The 13,402-nt window shown below is 41.5% G+C and overlaps 1 protein-coding gene across 1 annotated transcript in view; it reads left to right on the forward strand.

Moving 5' to 3' along the window:
• Positions 1-13,402, forward strand: part of MYO1H (myosin IH) — a 42,810-nt gene that overhangs the window by 3,708 nt on the left and 25,700 nt on the right. Inside the window, exons 3-13 of the mRNA XM_055322733.1 lie at positions 28-226; positions 1,129-1,209; positions 4,091-4,270; positions 6,915-7,013; positions 7,841-7,954; positions 8,224-8,295; positions 8,953-9,072; positions 9,953-10,020; positions 10,333-10,438; positions 10,594-10,674; positions 12,209-12,300. Of these exons, the coding sequence (XP_055178708.1) occupies positions 28-226; positions 1,129-1,209; positions 4,091-4,270; positions 6,915-7,013; positions 7,841-7,954; positions 8,224-8,295; positions 8,953-9,072; positions 9,953-10,020; positions 10,333-10,438; positions 10,594-10,674; positions 12,209-12,300 (1,212 nt within the window). The remainder of the gene's footprint in view (positions 1-27; positions 227-1,128; positions 1,210-4,090; positions 4,271-6,914; positions 7,014-7,840; positions 7,955-8,223; positions 8,296-8,952; positions 9,073-9,952; positions 10,021-10,332; positions 10,439-10,593; positions 10,675-12,208; positions 12,301-13,402) is intronic.

Below are 13,402 nucleotides of genomic sequence, written 5' to 3' on the forward strand. Positions count from 1 at the left end.
TCCATTTCTGCCCCACTCCTTCTCCAGCTATGCCATAGCTGACAACGCTTACCGCATGATGTGTTCTGAGCTAAATAACCACTTCATCCTCATTTCTGGAGAGAGTGGTGCAGGGAAAACAGAGGCCTCCAAGAAGATTCTCCAGTATTTTGCTGTGACCTGCCCAATGACTGAGTCACTACAAATAGCCCGTGACAGACTATTGCTCTCCAACCCAGTGCTGGAGGTAAGTAATCTTTGAGAACCTGTGGGAGGGGAGTACTAGGGAGGTCACTAAGAAGAATTCTCTGCCCCGGCAAGTTGATCAGAATGGGCAGGTCACCATCTGGCCATTAAGCAGCAGGGTCTCAAGGGCAGTATTGTGGTTAAGGGTGTAACTTTGAAGTTCAGCAGGCATGGATGCTAATCCCAGGGCAGCCACACGCCAGCAAGCTTCAGCAAATCACTCCAGATCCCGGATCCTGTTTCCCTATCTGTGGAATGGGTCTATTCATAGTTTCTACCACGTAGGAGATTTTTGAGGATAAAACAAGATGAATGCAATTAAAAAGCACAGGGTAGAATTAATTAGTAAGCTCTAAAGTCATGCTCTATTATTCATATTTTTTTCTTATTTAATTGGAATCATTTGGTAATTCTCCTATTGCCATTGGCTGACTTGCTGGGTGATTTCGAACAAGTTATTTTTTTTCCTGTATTTTTGTTGCCCTTCACGTTAAATATGTTTGTGGTTGAAAGAATCTTCCCACTAGACCTATGAGTTGAATGATTTACCTCTTTGATATGAAAAGGGGTCTGGTAATGGGAGCCATTAACTGTGCCTTCTAGAACAGCAAGGGCCTTGGGTCTTCTATACCTCTCCTTAGTCCTCCCTAGACTGGATGCTAGAGAGAAGCTACTTTTCCATTTTCTGCAACTCCATCCCTAGTATTTGGCATTACATCCTCTGTACGTGGTGGTTCCTTCTTAGAAGATAAAGTATGGCTTTCATCCCTGGCTCCCCTCTCTCCTCCATTCTCATAGTTGTGGTATTTGGGGTTGGGAAGTTGACAAGCACAAAGAGCTTAAATGACCATACATGACAGTTTGGCTCAGCCTGTCCCTGTCTCCCTCACTTTGTATTCCAAGGCTTTTGGAAATGCCAAAACACTCCGGAATGACAACTCCAGCAGATTTGGAAAATACATGGACATACAGTTTGACTATAAGGTATCCTGAAGTTCCTATTACTGGTTCATGGGGATCCCTTAACTGGCCAATGACAGCAACCTGACCCAAGGTACCCTGAGGGAGGAAGGGCTTTATTGGCTCAAATAATTGAAAAATCCAGGGTCAGTACTATTTTGGGAAATGCAAATAAAGACCACAATGAGCTACCATTTCATACTTTCTAGGGGGCCAAAAATTAAGAAGTTTGATGATACCAGCCATTAGTGAATATGTAGCTAACTAGGGACTCTAATACATTGCCAGGGGGAGGTGTACATTGGTGCAATCCATTTGGAAAACAGTATATTATCCTGTGGAAGTTGAAACCACATAATCAATCTAAGGTAGAGTCATTCTGCTCATGGAGATACTCCTATAGATTCACAAGCACACTGGAAACAACCAACACATCTGGAAGATTGAGGGTCCAGTGACAGAATGGCTAAATGGTGGGATGTCCACCCATTGAAGTGTCACATAGCAGTGAGAACAAATGAATGGCAGCTACACATAACACGGTCAAGTCTTAGGAATGTCCTGGGTGTCAGTGTAATGCCATTTCTTACAATGCCGCAGAACAATCCCACGTTAAACAATGTATTGTTTAGGCATACATAATTATACGGCATATGTTGGCAAATGTTTTCAGATAGGGCCAGATAGTCAATATTTTAGACTTTGTAGACCATATGGTTTTGGTCACAATTATTCGGCTCTGCTTCTGTGGCATGGAAGCAACCAGAGACCATACATAATGAAAGAGTATGGTTGTATGTTGCACAAAATTTAAATGGGGCTGATGCAGGTGGGAAGCATTGAGAGAGTTCTCAAGGACACAGAATCCCAGTTGACAAAGTATCACTTAGACTGGAGAACAGTCACTGGCTGAGCATTAAGTGTAGTGATGACAGACTGGCTCAGGGTTTTCTGGAAGCTGGTATATGGACTTCTGGAGAAGCGTGCCTAGACTTTGAAAAAAAAATGAGTAGTTATGTCTGTCTTAAAACTTCTTATTGGGACGCCTGGGTGGCTCAGTGGGTAAGCTTCAGCCTTCGGCTCAGGGCATGATCCTGGGGTCCTGTGATTGAGTCCCACACTGGGATCCCCATGGGGAGCCTGCTTCTCCCTCTGCCTATATCTCTGCCTCTCTGTCTCTCATGAATATATAAATGAAATCTTTAAAGAAATTTTAAAATAAAACTTATTGATATTCAACATACATACTGAAAAGGACACAAGTCATGGGTATGGCTTGATGGATTTTACATCCATGTATCTGCCTGTGATAACCAGCACTCAGATCAAGACATAAACATTTCTAGTGCCTAGAAGATTCTCCTGCCCTTCTCTGATAGTACCTGCCTTCCCAAAGGTTACCAACTCTTCTGACCTCTATAATCAGATTAATTTTGCTGTTCCTTGAGCCTCATGTAAATGGAATTATACAGTATGTTCTATTTTGTGTCTGGCTCCTTTCAGTCAACATTCTATCAGGTTCATTTGTGTCACTTCCTGTAGCAGTTAGCCATTTTTGGCTTATGTGACCTCCTTATGCTTAATCTGTTCTCCTGTTGATGGACATTTGGGTTTTCCAATTTGGGGCTATTGTAAATAGTGCTATGAATGTGCTTGCACATGTCTTTGAGTAGATATTAGCACTCACTTATGTTGGCCGTACACCCAGAAGTGGTGTTGCTGGGTTCTTTCCAACAATGTTAGGACAGTTAATGACAGTCCCAGTTGCCAGCAGGGTTCTCTCCTTGTCAACATTTGGTATCAGTCCTTTTGGTTTGAGACATTCTGGTGGAGTATAGTGGTTTCCCACTGTGATTTGTTTGTATTTCCCTGATTACAAATGAAGTCTTGATAACTGGCCAATTAAAAATTTTGTGTTAAAGCATTTTGCCCTCTTTTAAATAGGTGGTTTTTCTCATTGATTTGCAGGAATTCTATATATGTTCTGGAATGCAAATCCTTTATTGGAATATTCTTAAAAATAAGATGGTATGGGATCTTTAAAAAAAAAAAAAAAAAAAGGGGATCCCTGGGTGGCTCAGCGGTTTGGCGCCTGCCTTTGGCCCCAGGCACGGTCCTGGAGTCCTGGGATCGAGTCCCGCGTCGGGCTCCCTGCATGGAGCCTGCTTCTCCCTCTGCCTGTGTCTCTGCCTCTCTCTCTCTCTCTCTCTCTATCATGAATAAATAAATCTTTAAAAAAAAAAAAAAAAAAGATGGTATGGGGGGCATGGGGGGCTTGGTCAGTGAAGCATCTGCCTTTGGTTTAGGTCATGATCCCACGGTCTTGGGATGGAGCCCTGAGATGTCAGGCTCCTTTCTTAGCAGGGAGTCTGTTTCTCCCTCTTCCTCTGCCACTCCCCTGCCTGTGCTCTCTCTCTCTCTCTCAAATACATAAATAAAATCTTAAAAATAAAACATTGTAATATTGGCACAAGGATATATAGTGGTGCAAGGCCAGTGGACCAGAATGGAGTCTACAAAGGCATCCATGTTTGATATGGTCACCTGGCTTATGACAAAAGCACCACTGTGATTGAATAGATAGGATTGCCTATCTAATAAATGGTGCTATCAAGTGGAAATCCATGTGAATAAAAAGACCTTTGACCCTCTACCTCACTCCATAACAAAATTTTAATTGTGGTCCTAAATGTGAATGGTAAAATAATTACACTTCTAGATAGAAGTATAGGAAATATCTCTCATGACCTCAGGATAGGCAAAAAATAGTTTTGAAAAGAGCCCAGAAAACACTAGGCTTAGAAGAATCATCATTTGAATTCGGAATTTTCGTTCCTCGGAAGACACTAATAAGAGAGTGGCTTACTTATTGTTGTCATAGTGCATTTTTTGTTCTGTTCTGAAGGGCATTCCAGTAGGCGGGCATATCATCAGTTACCTGATAGAAAAGTCTCGAGTCGTCTATCAAAACCAGGGGGAGAGGAACTTCCACATCTTCTACCAGCTGCTGGAGGGTGGCGAAGAGGAGCTCCTTGCTTATCTGGGACTGGAGCGGGACCCCCAGCTGTATAAATACCTCTCACAGGTTGGAAGGACCAGCACCTGGCTTGGGTGACCCTTTGATGGCAGGGAGCAAGGGTTAGTGGGGGCTTCTGTAGGATGGTCAAGAACTCTCTCATTACCATTTTGGTAATCCTATGGACTGGTTTCTTGACACTTATCATAACCTCTCTGTTTATGCCTGGCAGGTAGATCATCTAGATGAGTGGATCTCAGCATTGGCTGAAATTCAAATCACTTGAAGAGGTTTTTCAACACACACACACACACACACACACACACACATGCACACACACCCAACCCTCCAGAGATTCAGATCTAATTGGTCTGGGGTGGGGACTTAGACATCAGGGCTGTGTTAAATACTCCCTTGTGGTTCAGTATAATTAAATGAATCCCTGGTGATTCTAAAGCACAGCAGAAGTGAGAAATGTTGGTCTAGGTGTGAGGGTACCTCATTGTCCATTCATGTCAACAACCTGTGCTGCCTCCTTCTGCTTTCAATACTAGTTAGGAAAAGACTCTCCACCTTCTTGCCTCCCATTCTGAGAATTGTTGGCAAGATGAACATACTTCCTTATGTTCAGGAGTAAGGAAAGAGTTCAGGCCATTCCCACAAACAGTCCTAGGATCCAGTGCTGTAAAATGGACTTTTAGAGTGTAACTCCCCACCATTAGTCTTTCTGCAGCCAGCACTAGGGTTCTGGAAGAGCCAGACTGTATTGCACCTATCAGTATTTGATGTCACTGGCATCTTTTTGCTCCAAGATTTTTTGGACTTTTTTCCTTTTTCCTGGGTCTGGCTTCAAATGGAGGTCACCTGGCAAAGTGCAAGTGAGGACATCATTTGAGAAAGAGAACAAGTTTTTATGAAGTGAATCTTATAAAATAAGGACCAACATATATAGTAAGTCATGGAGGAAAAGTGGGAATGACTGAAATTTATCTTGAAAAATAAAGCTACGTAATAAAAGAATCTCATAACCCCCTTTACAAGCTTTGTACTAATTGTTAGAATGAAGAGTAATTCAAATCTGATTTTTTTTGAAGGACTATTTTTTTTTAACAAATCAAAGTATATGATAGCATCACATACTTTTGTAACATGATCAGAGAGGGTCAATTTATAAAAGTATCTGAGGGGTTCATTCCTTTTCCCAAGGGCTTCAACTAACCCCTTTGATATTCAAATCATTCCCTTTTGGAATGTATCTTGTCTTTATACTTGCAGATTTTTTTCTAGCCTGATTAATTTGGCCAGATCTTCATGCCACAGAGGCTTTGTAAATGTTTCAAGCAATTTGCCAGAATTATTTTGTTCAATTTTGTGTTCTCCCATAACTTTTACAAACCTTGTGGCTTTACTTTGCAGTATATCCACAATGCTTCCAAACCTTTAGGTATCCTCCAAGGACTGACCTAAGCTGGCCCCACCCTGTTGGTGGTGGGAGCAGATGCTGCTGGTTGAAAGGGGAGGGGTATTTGGGAGGTTGAAGATTTAACAACGTCCAGTTGACTGGTGAATATATTCATAGTATGGCACCTCTGGTTTCCCCTTGCAACAAGGAAATCTCTAAGATGACAAATCTTCAAATAGCCAGGAATCCAAGAAAACCCTGTACTACAAAAGCAAAATTTAAAAAACCCTTATCTAGAACATCTTCCCTTTAAATTGTGACATTTGGTGGTGTGTGTCTTATCTAAAGGACAACTTCTAGGGACTCTTGTGTCTGCCTTCAGCTCAGGTCATGATCCCAGGGCCCTGGGATCAAGCCCCACATTGGGCTCCCTGCTCAGTGGGGAGTCTGCTTCTCCCTCTGCCTCTCTCTTTGGCTTGTGTTCTTCTCTCTCTTGCTCACTCTCTCTCTATAAATAAATCTTTTAAAAAAGAATAAAAAACAGACAACTTCTAAAGTAGTGGGAAGTGTCATCACATCTCCACTGTTGATCATGTCTATATAGCCTGCATTTCTCTAAATGCCAAACTTTTATTTTCTTGAGTAAGGGTCTCCTTCCACCTGGTCCTGCACTGCCGTTTCTGTTGGAGGTTGTAAAGCATCAAGATTCCTTTCTGGGGTGCCTGGGTGACTCAGGCGGTTAAGCATCTACCTTCGGCTCAGGTCATGATCTTGGGGTCCAGGGACTGAGTCCCACATTGTGCTCCTTGCTCCATGAGGAGTCTGCTTCTCTCTCTGCCTGTCTCTCCTTGTCTCTTATGAATAAATAAATAAAATCTTTTTAAAAGAAAGATTGCTTTCTCAATTTCAGTGCTGTCCTCTCCCTGCATATTTTAGCAGATGTTTATTGAGACAGACATCTTCAATTTATCTGGCAAATATGACAAGGAAAACTATTTTTAAAAAATACACATTCAAAGAGATAAACCAAAAAAAATAAAAATAAAAAACAAAGAGATAAAACACTAATGTGTACCTTTGAAAGTTTTCCCAGAACAGAGATAAAATTCTAAATGTACTTGCAAAAAGCAGCAGTTTTGAATCATCCTGTGCTAGACAGTCAGTTAAACCTACCTGTTTACAATTCAGAACATTGTAGAACTAGCTCTTACATGCTTATAAAGAAAACCATTTTGATTCAAAACTAGGTATGGGCATGTCTAACGTGTCCTTATAAAAATGACTTAAAGCAACTCAGTTCTCTGTCCACAGGGTCATTGTGCCAAAGAGTCCTCTATCAATGACAAGAACGACTGGAAAACCGTTTCCAGTGCTTTTTCTGTCATCGATTTTACTGAAGGTGACCTCGAGGTATGATCCCTGAGGATGGAACTGCCTGTATGGTCTGGGATTGATGAAACAATCCTGATGTCTTGGTGACCGCTTAGTAGGGTCGCCAGATTCAGCCAATAAAAATATAGGATGCCTAGTTACATTTTAATGGGCATCATTATTTGGGGGCACCATTTAGGACCAAAATTATTCATGGCTTAGCTGAAATTCAGATGCTAACTGTGCATTCTCCCTTTCATCTGGCAACCCTAAGATTTCCCAGTGCTGTGTGCAAGGAGGAGATCATGTTTCTTCTTCCTCTCAAATCCAATCTCAAATATTTAGATGCCCTGGAACTATAGGATTACCATTTATTTACTCTTCTATTTTTGAACGGGAGCAAATTGTAGGATTTATAAACATTGTGTTTTTACGTCCTTTTTTTCATGATTAAAACTATTGCTCTTTCAAAGACGAGAATTAATTTAAAATAGATTTATATATGTGTGTGGGTAGATATCTATATCTATATATCATGTGATCATGATATATAGATCATGGCATTTGCTTATAAAATGGTTTATTGGTGGGAAGGGGGTGGAGAAGATATAAAAAACAAGAGTGTCCAGTGCTGGAGATTAGGGGAGGCATCCTCAGTACCCTGGGCTGAGGTTCTTTATCCTACTTCCCTTAATGTCTGAAGAGGGTAAGAGGCTGATTTCTGGGGAAGGAGGAAATCAAGCTAAAGCTCAGGGCTGGAATGGGGAAGGGGGCAGTTTTCCTTGGGGGATCTTCTGTGATGACATTCGTCAGTTAGGCAGCCCCTCTTCTCTCCTTGTTATTCTTGCCTCTTCCCACATTCCTAGAATCTCTTTGGAATTATTGCCAGTGTCTTACACCTGGGGAACATTTGTTTTGAAGAGAATGACCAAGGCTGTGCCACCATACCAGATATCCACGAGATCAAATGGATCGCCAAGGTGATGTTCCACTTTTGAAGAGCATAGGGAAGACCCGGCCCTTTTCAGAGGTGGAGGGGCAGGAGAGGGGAGGTTGAGGCAGCTGGATGCCCAGGTCCCCAAGTGGGTAACACAGTGTCCTTCTGGTTGATACTGGTTAGGATATTTAAAGAGTGTGGGAGCAGATGAGGGAGTGGGTAAAGGCCAGCTGGTCAGAACAGTGAATGTGATCTGTTTTGGCAAAAATCTAGTCTAATCACTGAATGGCGTTTTGGTTTCCATTTTCTCAGCTTCTGGGGGTCCAACCATCAATCCTTCTGGAAGCTCTCACCCATAGAAAGATTGAAGCCAAAACTGAGGAGGTAAAAATGTCTCTAGGTGGAAATGTACCTGTTCTCCCTGCTACTGCTGCTGCCTGCCTCATGTAAGAGCAGGACGTGGTCCTAGAGGAGGCTGGACCCCAGCCTTCCAGCCCCTTCAGGGATCTCCTGCCTCAACCTCTCCATCCCCAACCATTACACCAAGCTTGCCATGCTTCCCTTTTGCCATGCCTTTCCTCCATGAGGTCTTTGCCCATGCTGTTCCCTCTGTTGGAACACTGTTCCCTGTGCTTCTCTAATTAACACCTTCTCATCCTTCAGTTCCTGGGGTCACATCCTCAAAGAGCCTTCCTGATCATCCCACCCCTGTCCTAAAGCATCATACATATCTCCTCACGTTGTTCTCATCTTGCAACATGACTGCGTGTGATGTGTCAATGTCCTGTCCTCCAACTGTGAGCCTGCAGAGGCTGGAACTGTTTATCTTGGTCATGGCTGTATCTCAGCAGCTCCATGCCTGGCATGTAGTGGGCACTCAAGAAATGGCTACTCCCTGAGCATGTGCAGGTGGGGGTGGCATCTTCTCCCAGCACACATCCTTCAGTGGCCATCATTAAAGTCTAATGTGAAAACTCAGGAGGGGGGTGGGCTTTTTTTTCCTCTTAACCTCTCTAATGATACATCTGTTGTTGTTCTCAGGTAATATGCCCATTGACACTGGAACTCTCTGTCTATGCTAGAGATGCAATGGCAAAGGCCGTTTATGGACGAACATTTACTTGGCTGGTCAACAAAATCAATTCCTCCTTAGTGAACAAGGTTAGTCCACACATTTTTGGATGATGCACTAACGTGGTGATGCTTTATCACTGACACAGTCACTCTAAAGAATTTGTGAGCATCGACTCCTGGCTCCTAAAGAGCAGGGACAGTGTCCTTCCAAGTCTACATTTCTGGCACACAGTAGGCTCACAAAAATGCCCACTGAATGATTTTTGCAGTGTGTCCCAAAGTGTGGGATGCACAGTCTTTGCAGCACACCAGTTGGCTTCTAGTGTAGACATAAACTTTTAACTTCAGTGGTAGTATACTTTAACATGTGTAAGAAAAAAATATGAAACCTTCAAACTCACCCTCAGTGGAATTACTTAAGTAATAAGAGGAGTTTATTCAAAGCTAGAAATTTAGGAAAGGATAAAACTCAAGGTGGGAGTATGTAAAGGACAGATTTGGAAGGCATCGGCTTAGGAGGCCATAGATGTAAATTGTGGCCCTTTCAAAAAAAAAAAGGTCATAATTTCTTTAAATAGCCATACTGTCTGATGCGCTTGGTCCTCTGTTTAAAATGATATTCAAACCACCTGCCCTCTCTCCTGGATAAATATCTTTTCTACTCTCTATAGAGAGTTTTGATGTGGTCTCAGGAGACCAAGAGGGGCTGAATCAAGGGGGTGAATCAGAAGGGGAAGGTCTCACTTCTTGGGTGGTAGACGTGGAAGCTGCCGTGGGATCCTGGCAGGCTTCAGGCCAAACGAGCAGGCTGGGAGATTTGTTTCCACCCTATAAGACTTCTGTGAGCCAGTGTTGGAAAGAGAGAAGGTGTGAGCTTTAGAACCAAGTCCCAGCTTTGGGGCAGCTACCGGGTTATAAGAGTCATTAAGTAAAAGACCTCACTAAGCAATGTGTGTTCTTTGACTAGGATTTCACCGGGAAAACTGTGATCGGATTGCTGGATATCTATGGGTTTGAGGTCTTCGACAAGAATGGGTGAGTTTGTCATTACTTATTGGTCCTCTGTTCTTCTTTAGGATCTGAGTCTGGTTTAAGCCATCTCTAGAGTTATTGGAAGTGGTTTTCCCATCCTCAGAAATTCTCTGGATTTCCATAGCCGGCAAATTCATAGACTGGTCCAGAATCGGAATAACCATAAAAAATCATCTTTTAGCTTGACTCTTCTGATGATGATGAATAAGGACTTTACTTTCTCTGTATTAAAAAAGATCTTTAAAAAATAAGTAAATACAATTTTCAATTGGCCTACTCGTGTAGCTTTAGTTATTTAAATTTTTGCATCTCTAGTTTTGAGCAGTTCTGCATCAATTACTGCAATGAGAAACTCCAGCAACTGTTAATAGAGAGAACTCTAAAAGCGGAACAAGCAGAATATGAAATGGAAGGCATAGAGGTAAAACATTTTAATTTCTTAATTTAGTGAAAGAGACTCACTCGAGCAATAGTATTTCACTGGAGATTTTATCCTCATTAGTACTCAGAATTATTTTTCACTCTTTCATGTTCATCTAAATCCTCCTCGGAGAATTCTTTTCTTTGTCATTCTAGTGGGAACCAATTCAGTATTTCAACAACAAGATCATCTGTGATTTGGTGGAAGAGAGACACAAAGGAATCATTTCCATTCTGGTGAGAAAATTAATGTTGGCTTAGAGTCTTCGAATGGTGTTGCCAACACGCAGAAGACTTTTTCTCCCAGGCTTCAAGAGGGTTGGTTGCTTAGCATGAGCAGAAAGCCAGAAAACATAAAGGAAGGCTTTACAAAGAATGTCAGGTGATCCTGAGTTGAGACTCCTCAGGATGCACCTGTGACTTTATCTTGAACAGTTGCACCTTCTGAGAACATCCATGGCTGCCAATCCACAGTTGTTCCAATTTAAACATCATTTTTTTAAGTCTAAAAGCCAATGAGAAATTATTTATTTGCCTTTTCATTCGCGATCATCTCCCTTCTAACAAAAATTACAAGTCCCTTTTCTCCTCTTGCCTCCTCCTCCATCTAACTGTTGTGTGAACAAGATTCTAAAGCCCAGCAGGACATTAATGGGTGGCGACTATAGTTGCCAGGAACATGGGTACCACCTGGATTCAGATCCCAGCCCCATTCCTTACTAGCTGTGTAAACTTAGGTGGGTGTTCTAATCTCTCTGAGCTCCAATCTCCTTGTCTTTAAATGAGTGCAATGATACTGGCACTTATCTTAAGAGGAAGTGTAAGGATAGGTTGAGATTGTATATGCACAGGGCTCAGAATTATGCTATTGTGTGGTAAGCATGCAGACTCAATTCATTCAACAAATACTTAGCAGTGCTTACTTGGTGCCATGATTGTGCCCTGTGCTTTGGGACACAACAGTGGACAAAATAGATCAAAACCACTACACTCACGAGGCTTTAAATCTTAGCACAGACACTGACAACAAACAGGTTAATGGGCAAAATAAGTAGGTTGTACAATGATGAAAAAAAACCCCAGAAAGGATTAGATGTGCTGGGGAGGATGATTCAATTTTAGGTGTGATGGTCTGGGAAGGATTGTATAGACTTCTGGGGAAGCATGTTCCAGGAAGCACAGACTGGCATAGGTTATTCTATGTGTACTCAATGCTCATATGAATGGCTGGACTAGCATTTTTAAATATTTTAGTAATAAATACTTGCTTCTATGTGGTTTTCCATTAATGGAATCAGGAAACAGAGATGCTACTTCAAGAGGGTTGTCTCACCAACCTGAACCTTGTTTTTTTTTTTTTTTTTTCTTGCTATTTTAATAAATGCTGTAGGGTTGATTCACTTGTTAAGATGGTCAGTTAAATGTTAACATCCTAACAGTGTTAAGGACTTGAGATAGGAAATAGACATAGTTGGAGAAATGTGAAAAATTAGATGCACATGTTTTATAGCTTTCTTTCCATGAGGATTTTGCTCCTAGTAAAAGGGAATATATGTTCTAGGCCATATATGGGCCTAGATGAGTAGAAGAGTTGACTTTTCAAAGAATTTCCAGCCCTTCTGAGACACTAAGCACCTGTAATGGATCATTGCACTCCCACCCCCACTGTTCACCTGAACTTGTGTTAGATGACACAAGTGGTGAAGGCATTTAAACTTAGAATTGATGCCATATGATGCTATGGATTGAGGCTTCTCTTTTTCTCTGGAAGGATGAAGAATGTATCCGTCCTGGTCCTGCTACAGACTTGAGTTTCCTGGAGAAATTGGAAGAGAAAGTAGGCAAACATGCACACTTCCAAACGTATGTATCTCGCTTGACAAGCTGTTGCATGGGGAAGGTCATCATATATCCACTTTCTTGGGTGGGCAGTGGACCTCAAGAGTACAGCCACTCCTTCATATGTTGAAACATGATGCACCATAATGATACACCAACTCATATACATGCATACCTTTTGTTAGTAGCAATACAATTCAAATGAATCTCAGGCAAAATGTTCTAAGACTATTTCATGCATCTATGCATGTATCTATGATTGTTACATTTTGGAAAGGATCACATGCATGAAATAGTCTTCTTTTAAAGTTAGGTTTAAAAATATAATATACATACAGTGATATGTGTATATCTGATGCGTACAGCCAGCAAATCTTCATATTTGTGTATACCCACATCACCACCACCAGGTCAAGATATAGAGCATTTATAGCATCCCAGAAAATCGACTAGAAATTTAACTTAGTCTTTGAGACAAGGAAGAGAATTGAATATCTCATGCTCTGGAGTCCTAAAGCCCTGGTTTTGAATCCTGGATCAGCCCCTTATAAGACATGTGGCTTATTACTATACCTAGTGGGTAGCGCTGTGAATGACTACATCAATCACCTAGTGCAATTTCTAGCCTTGGCAAAGACTCAGTAAATGGTAGTGGCCTTATCAGACTTTTGTTAAATATTGCAATGATAAGTAAATGAATCAATAATGGAAAAATAAATTGTGGTATATTCACAAATGGAATAACATACAGCCATGAGAATGCACAATCTATAACTACGTGCAGTCATGTAGGTAAATCACAGAACATGTTAACAAAAGAAATCAGACACAAAAGAGTATATACTATACAATTCCCTTTCCATAAAGCACAAAATCAGATAAAAACCAATCTGTTATGTTAGATGTCAGGTCATAACTGGAAAGCGCTCAAGGTGGTAGGGGGTTGGTTCTCAGGGAACTGGCAATGTTCTGTTTCTTGACCTGGGTTCTGGTTATGTGGATGTGTTTCTTGTGGCAAATTCACTGAACTGTACACTTAGGATATCTGCACTGTCAGTATATATGTATATACATTTCAGGAAAAGGTTGTTAAAAATTTGGAATTACCAGATCTGAAAAATGATGT

Source organism: Nyctereutes procyonoides, unplaced genomic scaffold, assembly GCF_905146905.1.
Source record: "Nyctereutes procyonoides isolate TBG_1078 unplaced genomic scaffold, NYPRO_anot_genome, whole genome shotgun sequence".
NCBI classification, from domain to species: Eukaryota; Metazoa; Chordata; class Mammalia; order Carnivora; family Canidae; genus Nyctereutes; species Nyctereutes procyonoides.